General features: G+C 53.3%; 4 protein-coding genes across 4 annotated transcripts; 1 reads left to right on the plus strand and 3 right to left on the minus strand.

Moving 5' to 3' along the window:
- Positions 1-5,806: 5,806 nt before the first annotated feature.
- CKM354_001215600 (uncharacterized protein) lies at positions 5,807-9,001 on the minus strand (the record flags this gene model as incomplete). The annotated part of the gene is made up of 8 exons (XM_044807669.1): positions 5,807-5,868; positions 5,936-6,139; positions 6,193-6,953; positions 7,044-7,141; positions 7,209-8,172; positions 8,219-8,294; positions 8,354-8,446; positions 8,983-9,001. The coding sequence occupies 8 exons, from the start codon at positions 8,999-9,001 to the stop codon at positions 5,807-5,809; spliced, it is 2,277 nt and encodes a 758-aa protein (XP_044663604.1).
- Positions 9,002-9,319: 318 nt separating this feature from the next.
- Positions 9,320-10,505, plus strand: CKM354_001215700 (uncharacterized protein; the record flags this gene model as incomplete). The annotated part of the gene is made up of 2 exons (XM_044807670.1): positions 9,320-10,252; positions 10,308-10,505. The coding sequence occupies 2 exons, from the start codon at positions 9,320-9,322 to the stop codon at positions 10,503-10,505; spliced, it is 1,131 nt and encodes a 376-aa protein (XP_044663605.1).
- Positions 10,506-11,354: 849 nt separating this feature from the next.
- On the minus strand, positions 11,355-12,876 carry CKM354_001215800 (uncharacterized protein; the record flags this gene model as incomplete). Its single annotated transcript, XM_044807671.1, has 2 exons — positions 11,355-11,629; positions 11,679-12,876. The coding sequence occupies 2 exons, from the start codon at positions 12,874-12,876 to the stop codon at positions 11,355-11,357; spliced, it is 1,473 nt and encodes a 490-aa protein (XP_044663606.1).
- A 126-nt stretch (positions 12,877-13,002) lies between these two features.
- Positions 13,003-13,938, minus strand: CKM354_001215900 (uncharacterized protein; the record flags this gene model as incomplete). The annotated part of the gene is made up of 3 exons (XM_044807672.1): positions 13,003-13,281; positions 13,337-13,458; positions 13,509-13,938. The coding sequence occupies 3 exons, from the start codon at positions 13,936-13,938 to the stop codon at positions 13,003-13,005; spliced, it is 831 nt and encodes a 276-aa protein (XP_044663607.1).
- Between the last annotated feature and the right edge of the window lie 110 nt (positions 13,939-14,048).

The following is a 14,048-nucleotide window of genomic DNA, read 5'->3' on the forward strand; positions in this document are numbered from 1 at the left end:
AACGAACGCCGATACATGCCCGCCGATAAAGCGTACGGAACGGTTTTCGATCCCAGTGCTTTCGAACACGCCCGTCGTTCTCAGAGAAGAGAAACGTCCCGAGCAGGACGACGATCTTGAAGTCGGTTTTGTTTCCGCAGACCAGGTGGACACGGTCCCCAGTGATCTCGGCGAGGTACTCATAGCAAAAGGGCTGCATTCCCTCTGCCGCGTCCGATCGACACTCCTCGCGGATTTCCGTCTGGATAGTCTCGATGATATCTCTCCGGAACTGCCAGAGGCAAAGATGCACGATCCAAGTGACCAAGCGATCGAACACGCGCTCGACATCGGCATACGTCGTCAGCCATTGTAGTGCGACGTCGAGCTTGCGAGTGAGATCGAAGAAGGCTTCCACGTGCCTCCCACGACGAAGATATTGGTCTCGAAGAATGCGGTTCCCGAACAGGATGTCATCGGCAATATGATCCCGGAATTGGAGTCGCTCCCAGTCGATTCGCGGCTCAAGCCAGCAGTACTTATAGCGAGGGAGGGTGTTACAGAAGCCCAATCCGTACCAGTGCTTCGGACGCTCTCCCTCACGCGCTCGTCGATCTCGTCGGCTCCACCAGAGTGCGGACTCACGACTGAGGAGGTGTCCGCCGAACACGTACTGGAGACAACGGAGGAACATGGCCATCATCTTCGTTTCCTCCCACGTGTACGCCTGGGCGTTGGCGCGTGCGCGGACGACCTCAAATCCCGCCGCAAATTTGTCCGCGCTTCGCCACAAGTAATCAGTGTACACGGCGGTCCGGATCGCCCATGCGTAAGGGGGACAATCGTCGAGAGGCTGCACCTGGCCTAACGTCTCCTGCTCGAGGAGCCTCATAGACAAGCTATCGAGCAAGTCCCACCGAATGCGATGCTCCTCTCGAATCCCGAATGACTTACACCGGGATGCTTGCAATCCACCTCAAACGCGCTGCTTGCTCGCAAGATAGGCTCGCTCGACAATGTCTCCTTGCCGGCGCCGCCCGCCAGTCGCCAGTCGGGCTGCTTTGCGAATACTAGGGTCGAGCGCCAACTCCTCCAAACCGACGTTGCTAAACGGGAAGCACTTCGTAGCGTCGGTGATCTCCTTCACAGATGCATAAAACTGGCTGTATACGAGACCACCCTTTCGCTGGCGGGAAGACTTGGGTGAAACGCTCGTAAGCGCACATGCCTCCCAGAGCATATTCGCGGTGAAATAGGTTTGGCCTTTTCCGATCGCCGGAGGCTCGTCATCGTACATCCATCGCATGTACCTCTCGAGACAACATCGCTTCCACAGCAAGACCTGCGGCTCTTCTCCGATACCGAGCGGCTGGGAGGCCATAGTGCTGACCTGGGGGCAGATCTCTTTTCCGAGATCGACATAGAACCGATCCGTCTCTACAAACGTCATGTCTAGAACATCGGACAAGAACTTCCGAAAATTCTCGATAACACTATAGAGGTGAGGGAGCTCTGGACGTGTCTTGAACTGGAGCTTAGTGCCTTTTGCACTAAAGAATATCTGGAGCTCACGGAAGTCAGCTAAGCCTGGAGTGCGAGCGATGATCCGCTCGACCTCTGCCCAGATGTCGTCAAGGTGCTCCGGTTGCAGGTAGTATCCGATCGATTGCTGAGCTTGGTAACTCGTCGTCTCGATTATCCGCCCTTCTACCTGGTGGGCCTTAGAGTTCGCATATGCGTGACCGTAGCTCGCGGGCAGGTGTTGCATATAATGCGCATCGTAGAATTGGTGGAGTGCAGGCAGGTACACTCGGTCGGTCCAGCGACGAAGCTGCTCTTGCGTGAGCGATACGAATTTCTCTCCGGGACGTCGCAGGTGCGGAAACAGGACATGGATAGTAAGGTCATGCGTTCCCACGACACGACCGAGTAAAAAATGAGGAATGTCTCGGAGCATGTGCATCTGCGTCCGAACAGACGGTGGCTCGGTGTCTTCGGGGACGACTGGTGCTGGCGCCTCGAGATGATTGTTAGCAACGATGTTTTGTTTCACGAGCGGCACGGGCTGGTACCACAACCCTTTTCGTGCCACTCCGAGGGAAGACGCGAAGCCCAGGAAACTATCGACGTCGAATGCTACGGGACTCTCGACTGCTTGAGTCTCTTCCTTGTGGAGACAGACGTTCTTCGGCATGCGCCCATGAAGGCGTCCCGACACGCCACAGAACATGTCTCTCCACTGCCCTGCTGTAGGCCAGGTGTGTCGACTGAGTTCATCGCTCGTCATCATGTGGTCTCGCGCGAGTACCGAGGGAAATGTGGCATCGTGGAACACCTCCCCGAGACTAGAATGATTATCATGGGCAGACCGCATGTGCTCGCGGAGCTGCTCGTTATGCTCTTCGAGAGTACAGCCGTGATGACCTTTTCCGACGAGCTGTTCGTATAGCTTCTCGACCATATACTCTCGTGCCATCTGTGTAGTTGCCTCTGCCTCTTCGTCTTCGCTTTCCGAGTAGTGCGACGCGAAATGAAGCTCAGAGTCGGAGCTGCCGTCGTGGTCTACGTCCGTGCCCGTCTCACCTCGGTCAACAGGAGGCTCTTCATGTATAGCAGTCCGACTTTCTCTCCATTCTAGCTCAAGGGCAGGCGTAGCGCTACGAACGCTCGCACTCGCACTCGCTAACGGATGTTCGACAACAGAGGGCTCGTATCCCGAAGCAGATCGACTGCTTCCAGTGCGCCCTAGCGGCACATATTCATGCTCTGTCTCTCCCCAAGCGTCGGTGCTTGGTTCAATCGGAGGACCTACTCTCTGCTCGTCGCACTGGCTTCGACTCGTAGGCTGTACGGTGGGAATTCGCGCGTCGGTTCTTGGCGAACTACGTAGAGGAGGAGGTTCTTCGGGACTTGCTTCGGGTCTCGAGGATTGGGAGGCGGCCGCAAAACGTCTAAAAAAACCGAGAGGCATTACTCGGCCGTTGGGATAGAGAAGCTCGTGCTCATCGTAGCTTTCCGAATCTCGTTGTTGCTGTGCGTCTACGATGTCTTCTGCGAGACGCAGCTCTCGAACTCGCATTCCCAGCTGCGGAAGTGTAGGTACGACCTGCTCAGCTTCTGTAAGTGTAGCAGTGACGACTGCTTCGCCCTGTGCAGCTTGTGCAGCAGTCCGCTGTCGCTGTCGAGTGAGACGAACGCGCTCTCGCGTAAGTTCTCGACGGCGAGCAACTTCCTCGCTTACGTTGTCCTGTGATAGCGGCCGCCCACGCTTAGTGGACATGGTGAACGATACTTGGACCTCAGTATGTAGACAGCACTATAGACCTGAGCAGAGAGGTATGCGCAAGGGACTTGGAATGATTAGGAGATAAGCGTAACTCTGTTTTAGCCGAGGTTACGGTAACGCCTCTGCTATTCTGTAACGCCTCTGCTATTCCATACTAGCATCCTACAACGTAGATAAGTATAAAGCTACAAGTGCGATGCTCTGCGACACGTACCTCTTCGTACAGGACTCTGCCTTCCAACATAGGCAGCGCACTTCAGCGAATGCTTCCGATACTCGTGCATAACTTTGCCTTCATATCTAGGTACCACATCTGTACGAAAGCTTCTTATATCGAGGCCCACGATCTCCTCCGCTCAACGCTAGAGCATGTTGTCTACTTCGCTATCCTTGTTCCTTCTGTCACGTATTAGACTTATATTAGGCTTATCTGCGCTACTAAAGTCGCATGTTGTAGTATAGAGTACATACTTCCTGCTTGCTCTGCTGTTCCTCTTTTCGCCGCCGACGTAGTCTCCTTACTCGAAGCCGCACTTGCTCTCGGATCCGTCGAGCTCTCTCTTCTTGGATAGACCTCTGCTTCGCCTCTTCCTGGGCCATAAGTTGCTGCCGTCGCTTCTCCCGGTGCCGCCGAGTTCGCTCTCGCTGCTTTGCTCGTCGAAGAAGCACTTTGGCATCACTTCGGGCCTCGTTGGACTGCGCTCCGCGTACTTGTTGTATGTCTGCCATATCGCAAAGGTATTGCGTAGTAGGTCGCACTTCCTAGCGTGCTCTAGGGACGGAGAGCTTACACGATATAACCGAGGGCAGTAGAAAGCTTGACTATAGGCGAGCCCGTACGGTAGTAAGTGTAGGCAGCCGCGAGCCCTTATCGTGCTCTTTAGCAGTATCGGGAGCTATTGCGCTCCTTGATCCCGGTTCCTGAAGAAGGAGTATATATTTTTCTCGAGAACGAAGAAGAGTTGGATTACTAGTCCGCGCTAATACGCTTTCGGACTCGACGCTGCAAGCCACGATAGCGACGCTTATGAACGCGCGTAACGCAACGTATACTTCTGCAACGTATGTCGTAGTTAGACATCTATAAGTACGGCCTATACGCTTTCGAACTGTCTCTGTCTTGTATCGATCCTCGCGTTTTCAAGGCTGCAATACGACATTCGAGCTTACCCCAAGACCCTTTGCAACGCTTGTCGCGCTAATACGCTTTCGGACTGCGGCTCGACGCTACACACTGCGACAGCGACGACTTTGAACGTGTGCGACGCAACGTATACTTCTGCAACACACGTCGTACTTAGACATCTACAAGTGCAGCCTACGCGCTTTCGAACAAGCTCTGTTTTGTAAATTATCTTGCTGTTTCGAGGCTGCAATGCGACGTTCGAGCTTACCCCAAGACCCTTTGTAACGCTTGTCGCGCTAATACGCTTTCGGACTGCGGCTCGACGCTATACTCCGCAGCGGCGACGACTTTGAACGCGCGCGACGCAACGTATACTTCTGCACCAAACGTCGTACTTAGACATCTATACGTGCAGCCTACGCGCTTTCGAACAAGCTCTGTTTTGTAAATTATCTTGCTATTTCGAGGCTGTAATACGATATTCGAGCTTACCCCAAGACCCTTTATAACGCTCGTGGACCCTTTGTAACGCTTGATGCGCTAGTCCGCTTTCGTACCAATGCTCGACGCTATACTCCACGATAGCGACGACTTTAAACGCGCACAACGTAACGTATACTTATATAATATATATCGTACTTACGTACTAGTAAGTACGAGATATATACTATCGAATACGACTAGTAATAGACCGAAACCTCGAGGCGAAAGCTCTAACCTTAAGGCGAAAATAGGTACTAGAGAATTCTATATTCTACTCGTATTAAAAACGGAGAGACTACGATAAAACGACGTCGAAATCGTAGTAAGGTAAAATCGAGAGAGAGCGACGAGGCGAGACCGCAAAAGCGAGACGAAGCAGGACTGCAAAAGCGAGACGAAGCAGGACTGCAAAAGCGAGACGAAGCAAGACCGTAGAAGCGCGACGACACGAGACTAAAAGACGGCAGTAACGCAAGATCGAAGACTCGCGACGGTACAGAACCGAAGAGACGCGACGATATACGATCGAGAACTCGCGAAGACGTACGATCGCGAACTTGCGAGACGCGTAATCGTAAACTTGCGACGACGCAGCATCGGATGCATCGGACGACGCATAAGCGAAGCATCGCGACGAGGAGACAGAGCACTTGCCTTCTTGGATCCCCTTTGCCCAGCAAGATATGTTAACCCTCGAACCATTTAACGCCTTCGGACACTTAGTGTTCAGTGCTAGGAGTATCCAGGACCGCTCTCAAGACGGTTCTGGAGCTGCAAGTCGCGCGAAACATCGTCGAGGATGTGTCAGCGCAGTCTCTAACAGGGCGCACCAGCTGCAGTCTGCATCGGGAGTCCATTGTAATGCATATCTAGCAACCGCTTACACTCACCGGTCTCGCTGCTATGGCGACGAAGGAACAAGGCAGGATGCATCACATCGCAGTCTCCACAATGTCGGCCAGCGTTTGGAGAGCCTTGCCCATTCTCGCAGTTACTAAGATGGTCCTCAATCAGCTGAACACTCTCCCGATGGACGGCATGCGCCTGCAAGCGTAACCCACCTCCCCAGACCCAAGTGTCTTCGTAGAACGATGCCAGGAATCGCGCAGCATGTGAAGCGACGGACTTGGGCGGCGTCACCTGTCCCTCCACTCTTTCAAAGAACTTTGTAATATGCTCCAGCAAGTCAAGTTCGTCCTGCGAAAGTGGATGTCCGCTTGCACGAGCCCTTTCGACAGTGTGCAGCCACTTCGTCACAACCAGAGCTACTCGGACGTTAGCAGAGATCTTTGGCTGGTAGAGTCTTTCGCGGACGCACCTGCGTCCCAGGCAGCTACACCATGCTCAACACTCCATGTCAAGGCTGCCGTTTTGCGCACAAGTTGTACACCTCTGCGTACAGGTAGACAAAGGCCCTCGAAGACCCACGTTACTATTTGTGAAATGGTTTCATCCCGCACATGCTGCGCATTGATGAAGTCGCGCAGCGAGACTACTAGCAGCTCATCATCACACTGCAGCAACGACGACCGCTGTTCGGCTAGCGGTAGAACTCTGCCGTAGCAGAAACGCAGAACAGCCGCCGCATTGAATGGAACAGTCTCGCTTGGATCCATGCAAGGATCCGATCGAGGGGTCCCGGGCCCAACGACAAGACCGCGACACTTGCTCAGAGTAGTGAGAATCTGTGCAAGAGCAGCGGTGAAGCTGCCTGTAGTTGATGTCCAGAGTTCGGACTCAGACTGCCATGCTGTGGCCGACTCCAGGACTTGGCTGGTCTGCAAAGTCGCCACGTGCATCATGAGTACGACTGCGAACCGACTCCAGCCTGTCACAATCGCTAAGTCTTTCTGACTGCCATCAATGGTCGCAAGGACGGAAAGCGCATCTTGCATGCTCATGTTCGTCTGCGTCGGCGCATTTCGCATTGCACGTCTCCATGATGCTTCATCTGGTGCTGTCCAGAGACTTCTGCCGCATGGCAAATCATGTTGGCCATCCCGGGATACTGAAAGAAGCGATGGTATCCCGTGCGTGACCTTAAGCATGCTGAAGAGGACCCATGTGCCGTGCAAGGTACTGCACTCACATGATTAGAGAAAGCGTGAAGAGCATAAGACACTTTCCATGTTCTGCTAAAACATTGGACGTTCAGTGCAGAGGACGTACCGCTTCGACGATTCGTGGGCCACCCATTCGTGATAAGCCATATCCTGCTCGGGACGGCGCAGGTCAGATACCAGAGTGTGCGCGAGCGATTGATATGTCTGATCACCCAACAAGTCAGCTGAAGGCGGACAAGAGCAGCAGCCATCACTGGAACAATGTGCGTACAGCATATTGAGATGCGATTCGGCGCATCATCTCGCCGTTGTCGCAATCGGAACTGTGAAGAAGAGCGAAAAATGAGAGCAACAATTGTGTTCTAGCCTGTGGCAGACTCAAGATGGCTGAGCCGCTGCGAAGACGCTGTGGTTCAAGCAGATCTGTAATGCGATGGTGCTCTGTCTCATGCGTGCCTGGAGTGAGGTCTTCTCTTTCGGCAATAAGTTCAGCAGACAAGTAGCAAAATGCAGCAGTGTGACGCTCCAGTCGGTAGAGGGCACCGATCGCAGCCACTGCAAACAGCTGCTGTGGCACCTCGACTGCGGCTTGGAACGAGGGCAAATGAAATAGGGGAAGATGGACATCGAAAGCCCGGAGATACATGTGCACTGAAGCTCGAAGCGCATCAACTGTCGGGTAATGAGCATGCTGTGAGCTAGGGATGGCCGATCTCAGTTGCAAAGCGCGCAGGAAGACCTGGTCTGGTAACTCTGGTAGCGAAGATGCCTGGGTAGACTCCTCTCCGGGGAATGATGTGCCTGGCAGACAGTAGGGCAGTGGTATCGCCGCCGGCTTGGGCACTGCTGGAGACGACTCGCAATGTGATGAGGCCATGACTGTGATTGGAATATTGTTCGGTGAGCTGGAGTTCATCAATGGGGACACATCGAGCCCATTCAGCGCAGAGTCGTGCGTCCACGCGTTGAAGGAAAGGTCGAAAAAGTCAAGACTGCCGAAAACGTCCAAGTCCGGACCGAGATTTCCGATGGGCACGGAGCCTGGGATGGTGGATAAATGGGTTAGAGGTTCGGTGGAAGATGGTAACGCTGGCGGTGCATGCTCGTCGCCGGCCGCCGCCCCAGCTGTAGCAGGTGCGGCGGCATTCAGTCTGCTGGCCGCATTACCAGCTGCGAGAGCCTGCCCGTCGTGCTCGGCAGCATGTAACGTCTTGATGTGCCGCGTCACGAGATCTCTGCAATAAATCAACAATGTGCCTTGTGTACGCGATGCATGCTAACGAAAGGGCTGAGCCAACGTATTTGCGACTATAGCAGCGGGCACAATATCGACACTGAAACGGCTTCTCCTGGGTATCTACTAGCAGCGTGTTCAGCAGCTACGCACCCTGCATTATAGGGCACGGAAGGACTCACGGCCGCGCAGGTGGCGCTGGTGGTGCTCGCTGCGCTTGAACGATTTTGTGTAATAGGTGCAATGGAAACGTCTGGTGGCGTCAGCGTCCGAGGCTGCTGGCTAGCCGATCATGGCTAGTGTTGCTGCTCCAGGCATGTGGGGAGAGGAGAGGAAGGAGGGTTGCGGTTCATAGTATATAGGGACTGTAGGGTACTACTGAACAGCTGAGGTGGAGTCGTGGAGAGAGTTTCGTAGTTTAATGTTAATTATAACCTAGTATAGCAGCAAGAAACATATCTCTAAGAGTGCTCTACTACTAGCTCCTCTACCCTACATGCACCGGCTTAGCAAGATCCGAAGCAGACAGAACTCCCATATATCATACCTACGTAGCCGCTTATGGGGTAGCAGCAAGCTAGGCTACTATGGGCTCCTTGCTCGACTTCCGAGAACGGCTCGACGGTTCAGTAGCGTCGTTGGTAGCGCAGATACATGCCGGGCACATTCTACTAACCACCTTGGTTGTGCTACTCGTACACATCATCTACCTGACTTGCCTCCATCCATTGCGTTCAGTGCTAGGACCGCCACTGGCCAAAGTGACGGCACTGTGGAAGGTATTCAGGTATACCCGCAGGCAATGGCATACTGATATTGCCAATCTGCATCGTCAGTACGGACGAGTAGTGAGGATTGCACCCAACGAAGTGAGCTTTGTCGACAAAGACGCATTGGTCAAGATCTATGGCCATGCGTCGGGAACGAGAAAGGCACAGCTCCCCATCAATCCTTCTCGGGCACGCATGCTAACGGAAGACAGACTAGCTGGTATCATGTCTGGACACAGCCAGGGGCAAGCACGGGAGTAAGCATTTCCCGTTCTGCCTATGTGTCGCGCCTTCCGCTGACACGGTATTCAGTTCTTCGCCGCTACAAATCCTCGCGAACATGCCTTCCTGCGGAAGCGAGTTTCGGCAGCGTACTCCATGTCCACAATCTTAAGCCTGGAGTCGGAGATCGACCGTGTTGGCCGCCTCGCCTGGAGTCGACTGGATAACATGGCGACTAGACGCGAAACCGTCAACCTGCAGCACTGGACAGCGTATTTCGCCTTTGACGTAGTCTGCACTCTTGGTATAGGCGGCCCACTGGGTTTTCTCGAGCAGGGTATCGATGTCCAAGGCATTATCAAATCGATCCACGACTTGTTCTTCATGTCTTCCATCTTGGGCGATATTCCTGGTCAAATGGCATGGTTGCGAAATCCCATAGCTCAAGCACTTTCTCGATTAGCCGGACATACTTCATCAAGTGCAGGACGTGATTTCGCAACCTGGCTGTTCTCGCAAGTCCAAGACCGTATGCAAGCTCCCAGCGATCCTGAGCGACATCCGGATATGCTCGACCATTTCATCTCCATGAAAGAAGACGATGGACGTTCAGTGGACTTTCCTGGAGTGGTCGTTGAGGCTGGCAATCTGATCGGTGCAGGAGCCGATACAACATCTGCAGGTATCAGCTCGGTGCTCGGCGAGCTTGTTCGCCATCCAGAGGATTACAAAGCCGTGCAACGAGAGGTCGATGAGGTCTATGCTCGAGATGACTTCCAAGCACACGGCACAATCGACTACAAGACTGCTGAGAAACTTCCTTGGCTTAGTGCCTGCGTCAAAGAAGCCCTCAGACTCACACCAAGTATCGTGTGGCAGCTTCCTCGGCATGTGCCAGAACAGGGCATTACCATTGATGGCCATTACATTCCTGCGAGTGCTGTCGTGAGTCTGAGTCCATACGCTGCTAATCGCGATGAGAATGTCTTTGGGGACGACGCGTCAGAATGGAACCCTGGAAGATATATTGCAGGAAACAAAGGCGTGACGGACGAATATGTACGCAATATCGAGAAGTTCAATACCACAGTAAGTGGTGGGTTCAGATCTGTGCAATTGATCTTACTGCTGACTACTAATGCAGTTTGGCTACGGGTCGAGAACTTGTATCGGACGCAATCTCGCGCTGGTCGAAACTTATCGTTTTGTCGCAGAGTTCTGCCATCGTTACGACGTGACTCCGGTCAATGCGGCAGCTCCATACCGGACCATCTCGCAGTGGTTTGTCGTGAACAAAGACTTCAACGTAGTCTTGCAACGCCGACAGTCAACAAAGGAATGAGAGTTTCGGTGGGACGTGCTATACTCGCAGCCAGGGGTGTTACATCTTGTTCACTGATTGCTTCTAATCAGAAGAGGGTAGTGAGAACAAGAGCAGTTATCTCTTTGTGACTTGATTCGATGACTAACTACAGGGCAGGATGCGTGGCAAAGTGCATCCAAGAATCGCAGAAAGTCAATGGAGCATATCCCAGAGGAGGGGAATTAGTTTTACAGTCGATGCTTTGTTTCATCGGCGACAATACTATGGGCGCCCTGTTGCAATCCATCATATCACTCATTCGATTGCCGCATCGGGTTCAGAGGGTTCAGAGGAAACGTGCGAGTCAGATATTGCTTCCACGCCTTGGGAAAGGCGTTGAGCATGCAGCTGCTCATCCATTGAGATCACAGTTATTGCTCGCAGTATGCAGTACAACATACCATTTGGCAAGCCGACAGCTCTGAGGCTGATACGATGCCATGGGTGATGCTCGAGGCTTCGCTCGGCAACCAGCAAATACTGTTGACAGCGTTCATATGCGGGCTCGATGTCCATCAACATCGGCTATGACCTGCACCCAGGAATCCAGATTCTTCGCACATCTTCCTTTGCCTTTCCACTGTGGTGTTCCATGTTGCATCTGGCAAGACTCGTCCAAAGGTTCGTTTGGACACGCAAAACCGACCTCCCAAAGAAGGCCGGTGATGGTGACTAAACGCGTAGAATGTTTCTCGAGCTGTGCAGCCAACACAGGGCGTTCCAGCCATCGTGGAGCTGGTATTACCACGCAATGCGCGCTTATCGCTACAAGCAGGTCATTCTCGAACTCGGGCCAGGCGATTCAGTGAGAGCCTCTTCTTGGTGTGGCTAGACGCCACGTGCATCGATGTAGGATCGTGACATGGTAAAGCCTCCCGATACAGTCAAGATTGCATGGATCGTGCCAGGGCGAATGCGAAGCGCTTCTGTAGTGTGCAAGACTGCTACCAAGCCGCCCTCGAGTTCTTCGCAGCAGAACGGGAGTCCTTCATTCTTGCCAGAGCGCTCTTGCACTCTCTCGAGATTCTCCTGGGTCGGAGGCCAGAGGAAGAAGATGCTGCGAGTGTTGCCAACAGGCCAAAACAGAACGCACGACTTACGATCTAGCCACAGTTAATGCCAATCCATCGTCTATTATACTACGATACGCACCAAATCGCACATCAGTAAGATCCCCATGACTCTTGAGGGACACACTGGTGTGATGATCTACCTTGGCGATGAGGTCGTCTTGCATAGGCGGGATGCAGAGTGTGTATCCGTCTTGTAGCTTGAACACTGCACTATAGTGCTCCGCGATCGGCTCTTCGTGTCGGTAGTCATACGCGAGCTCTTCAAGTAAGCGCCTCTTCCCCTCTGCGCTATCGGCAACCACCTGTTCAGAATCACGGAGTAATTGGAACTCATCGAGGCGCATACATTCAACGTACAGCTCCCTCTCGGTGATGGTCGACGTCCCGGGAAAAAGCATCGAAGATGGCAGCAGCCTTGGGAGGCCTCCCAAGTCGGTCCAAAGCTGATGTACTTCTGAAGAACATTGCTCGAGTGGCGTCATACTCGAGCTTCGTAGCGCAGACGCTACATCCGGATATCCAACTCGTCCAATCACGTAGCTCAGATCGTCTTCTGGGTCGAGGCTTGAGCGAGATGTTGCGTCTTCTCCCTTGCCGTCCTCGTAATCTGGCTCATCCTTGACCTCTCGCAATGGTTCAGATAATGGAAGAGGGAACTCCATCCGGAGTGGAGACTGGCTGCGGCTGCTGGCTGTTGACCCAGTTGTGTCCTTCTCGGCCACGAGCTGGCTCAAGGCTACTTGCACATCTCGAGGCTTCCATTCAATGACGGTTCGCTTGTGGCTACGAGCGTTCTTTGCTCCACGAGCAACTCGTTCGTCGCGGATGCTGACCATACGGTCATAGAGCGAGGCCAACTCGAGCCCAGCGGCTTGGGCATTGAGGAGATTATCGCAGAAATTAAAGCTCGTGAGGAAGACGCCCCCGAACAGTGCCCAACCTACAGCAAGAGGCAGTTTCCAGGGACCAAGCGAAAGACTTCTGTGTTTTCCTGGCCTGCCCTCAGTCCGCTTATGCACGGCAAGTATGTGTGACTCGAGTTTGTCGAATGTCTCTTTGCTGAGGAAGTTGTGGAACTCGGGTCCACGAGGAAGTTTGCGGAGGATGACCGCCGCCTGTCCGAGGCACGACGGGCTATCGCGATGAGCTTCGAGTGCGGAAAGCTGGGTTGTGAGGTTGTCCTGGGAGGCGACATTCGTGATGGACATCTGTTCGTTCCGAGCTTGAGTCATGGGCGAAGCTGCTGCTGAAGGACGCGGTTCGACGTTTGGGTCCATAAGACATGTGGTTGTAAGCTGCAGCGGGTTGCGCCTCGAGTGAAAAGCTTGCGAGTCGTCAAGACGTAGTCTGACGCCGTGTTTGAGTTTGCTACCTGCAAAATCGGACGCACGGTCCATAGAAACCTACGGAAGAACGTAGCCACCGTCAATAATCACATCACTGCCGGTTTGATAAGACGATGCATCACTCGCCAAGTACAAGTACAGTCCTTTGATCTCTTTCACATCTCCTTGTCGGCCAAGTGGAGTCATGCGGGTCGCTTCATTGACAACTCGTGGAGCAGCGCCCATCTTGGTGTTGAAGAATCCTGGAGACACGATATTCACACGAGCAAAATCTCTCCACTCTCGAGCCAGGCTTTTCCCGAGGTGATTGATTGCAGCCTTGGTCGAGTTGTACACCTGGAAACTGTCAGCATTTGCAGGTTTTGGCATAAAGGCGTCGTTGTGGGCTTACCGGCTGATCAACTGGGACGTTGACAATATGGGCCGAGATGCTCGATGTAATGATCAGATTTCCAAAGCCTTGGCTCTTGAACACTGCTCCAGCATACTTCGCGCAGTAGAATACTCCATCAACTGTCATGGGTTAGTCTGGAATGACAAAATCCATACCGCATACCGCTCACCATTCACAGACATCTGCTTCCTGTACTCTTCGACAGTCTGCTCAGTAATTGCCTTGGAAATCGCCATGCCAGCATTCGCCACGAAGACATCAAGCTTGCCAAAATCTGCCACCACTCGAGAGACTGTTTTCTCCACAGCCTCGTGGTCCGAAACCTCAACTTGATAGGCCAAGGACCTGACCCCAAACCTCTGCTCAAGGTCCTTACTTCTAGCGACAGCAGCATCGTTGGTGTTGTACCACAAAGCCACATTGGCACCGGCCTCTGCAACAGCCTCTGCAACAGCAAAACCAATACCATCTGCACCGCCTGTGATGGCAACGACCTTTCCATCCATCCGAAGCTGTGCGAAGACACTTTCGGGTGTATTGGGCACTGGCTTTGGAGCTCGCGGCGCCGCACCAGTGACTTCCTCAATTGTCATCGACATGGTGACTTCTGGGTGAGATTAGACAGCAAAAGCAGGAACAACAGTGTGAAAGATGTTGTAAGTCGCGATTCTGCAGTGTTCTGAAGCTGTTTCTGCGTAGACATCTGTTC

This window comes from Cercospora kikuchii (assembly GCF_019650295.1).
Source record: "Cercospora kikuchii DNA, contig_00009, whole genome shotgun sequence".
Classification (NCBI taxonomy): domain Eukaryota; kingdom Fungi; phylum Ascomycota; class Dothideomycetes; order Mycosphaerellales; family Mycosphaerellaceae; genus Cercospora; species Cercospora kikuchii.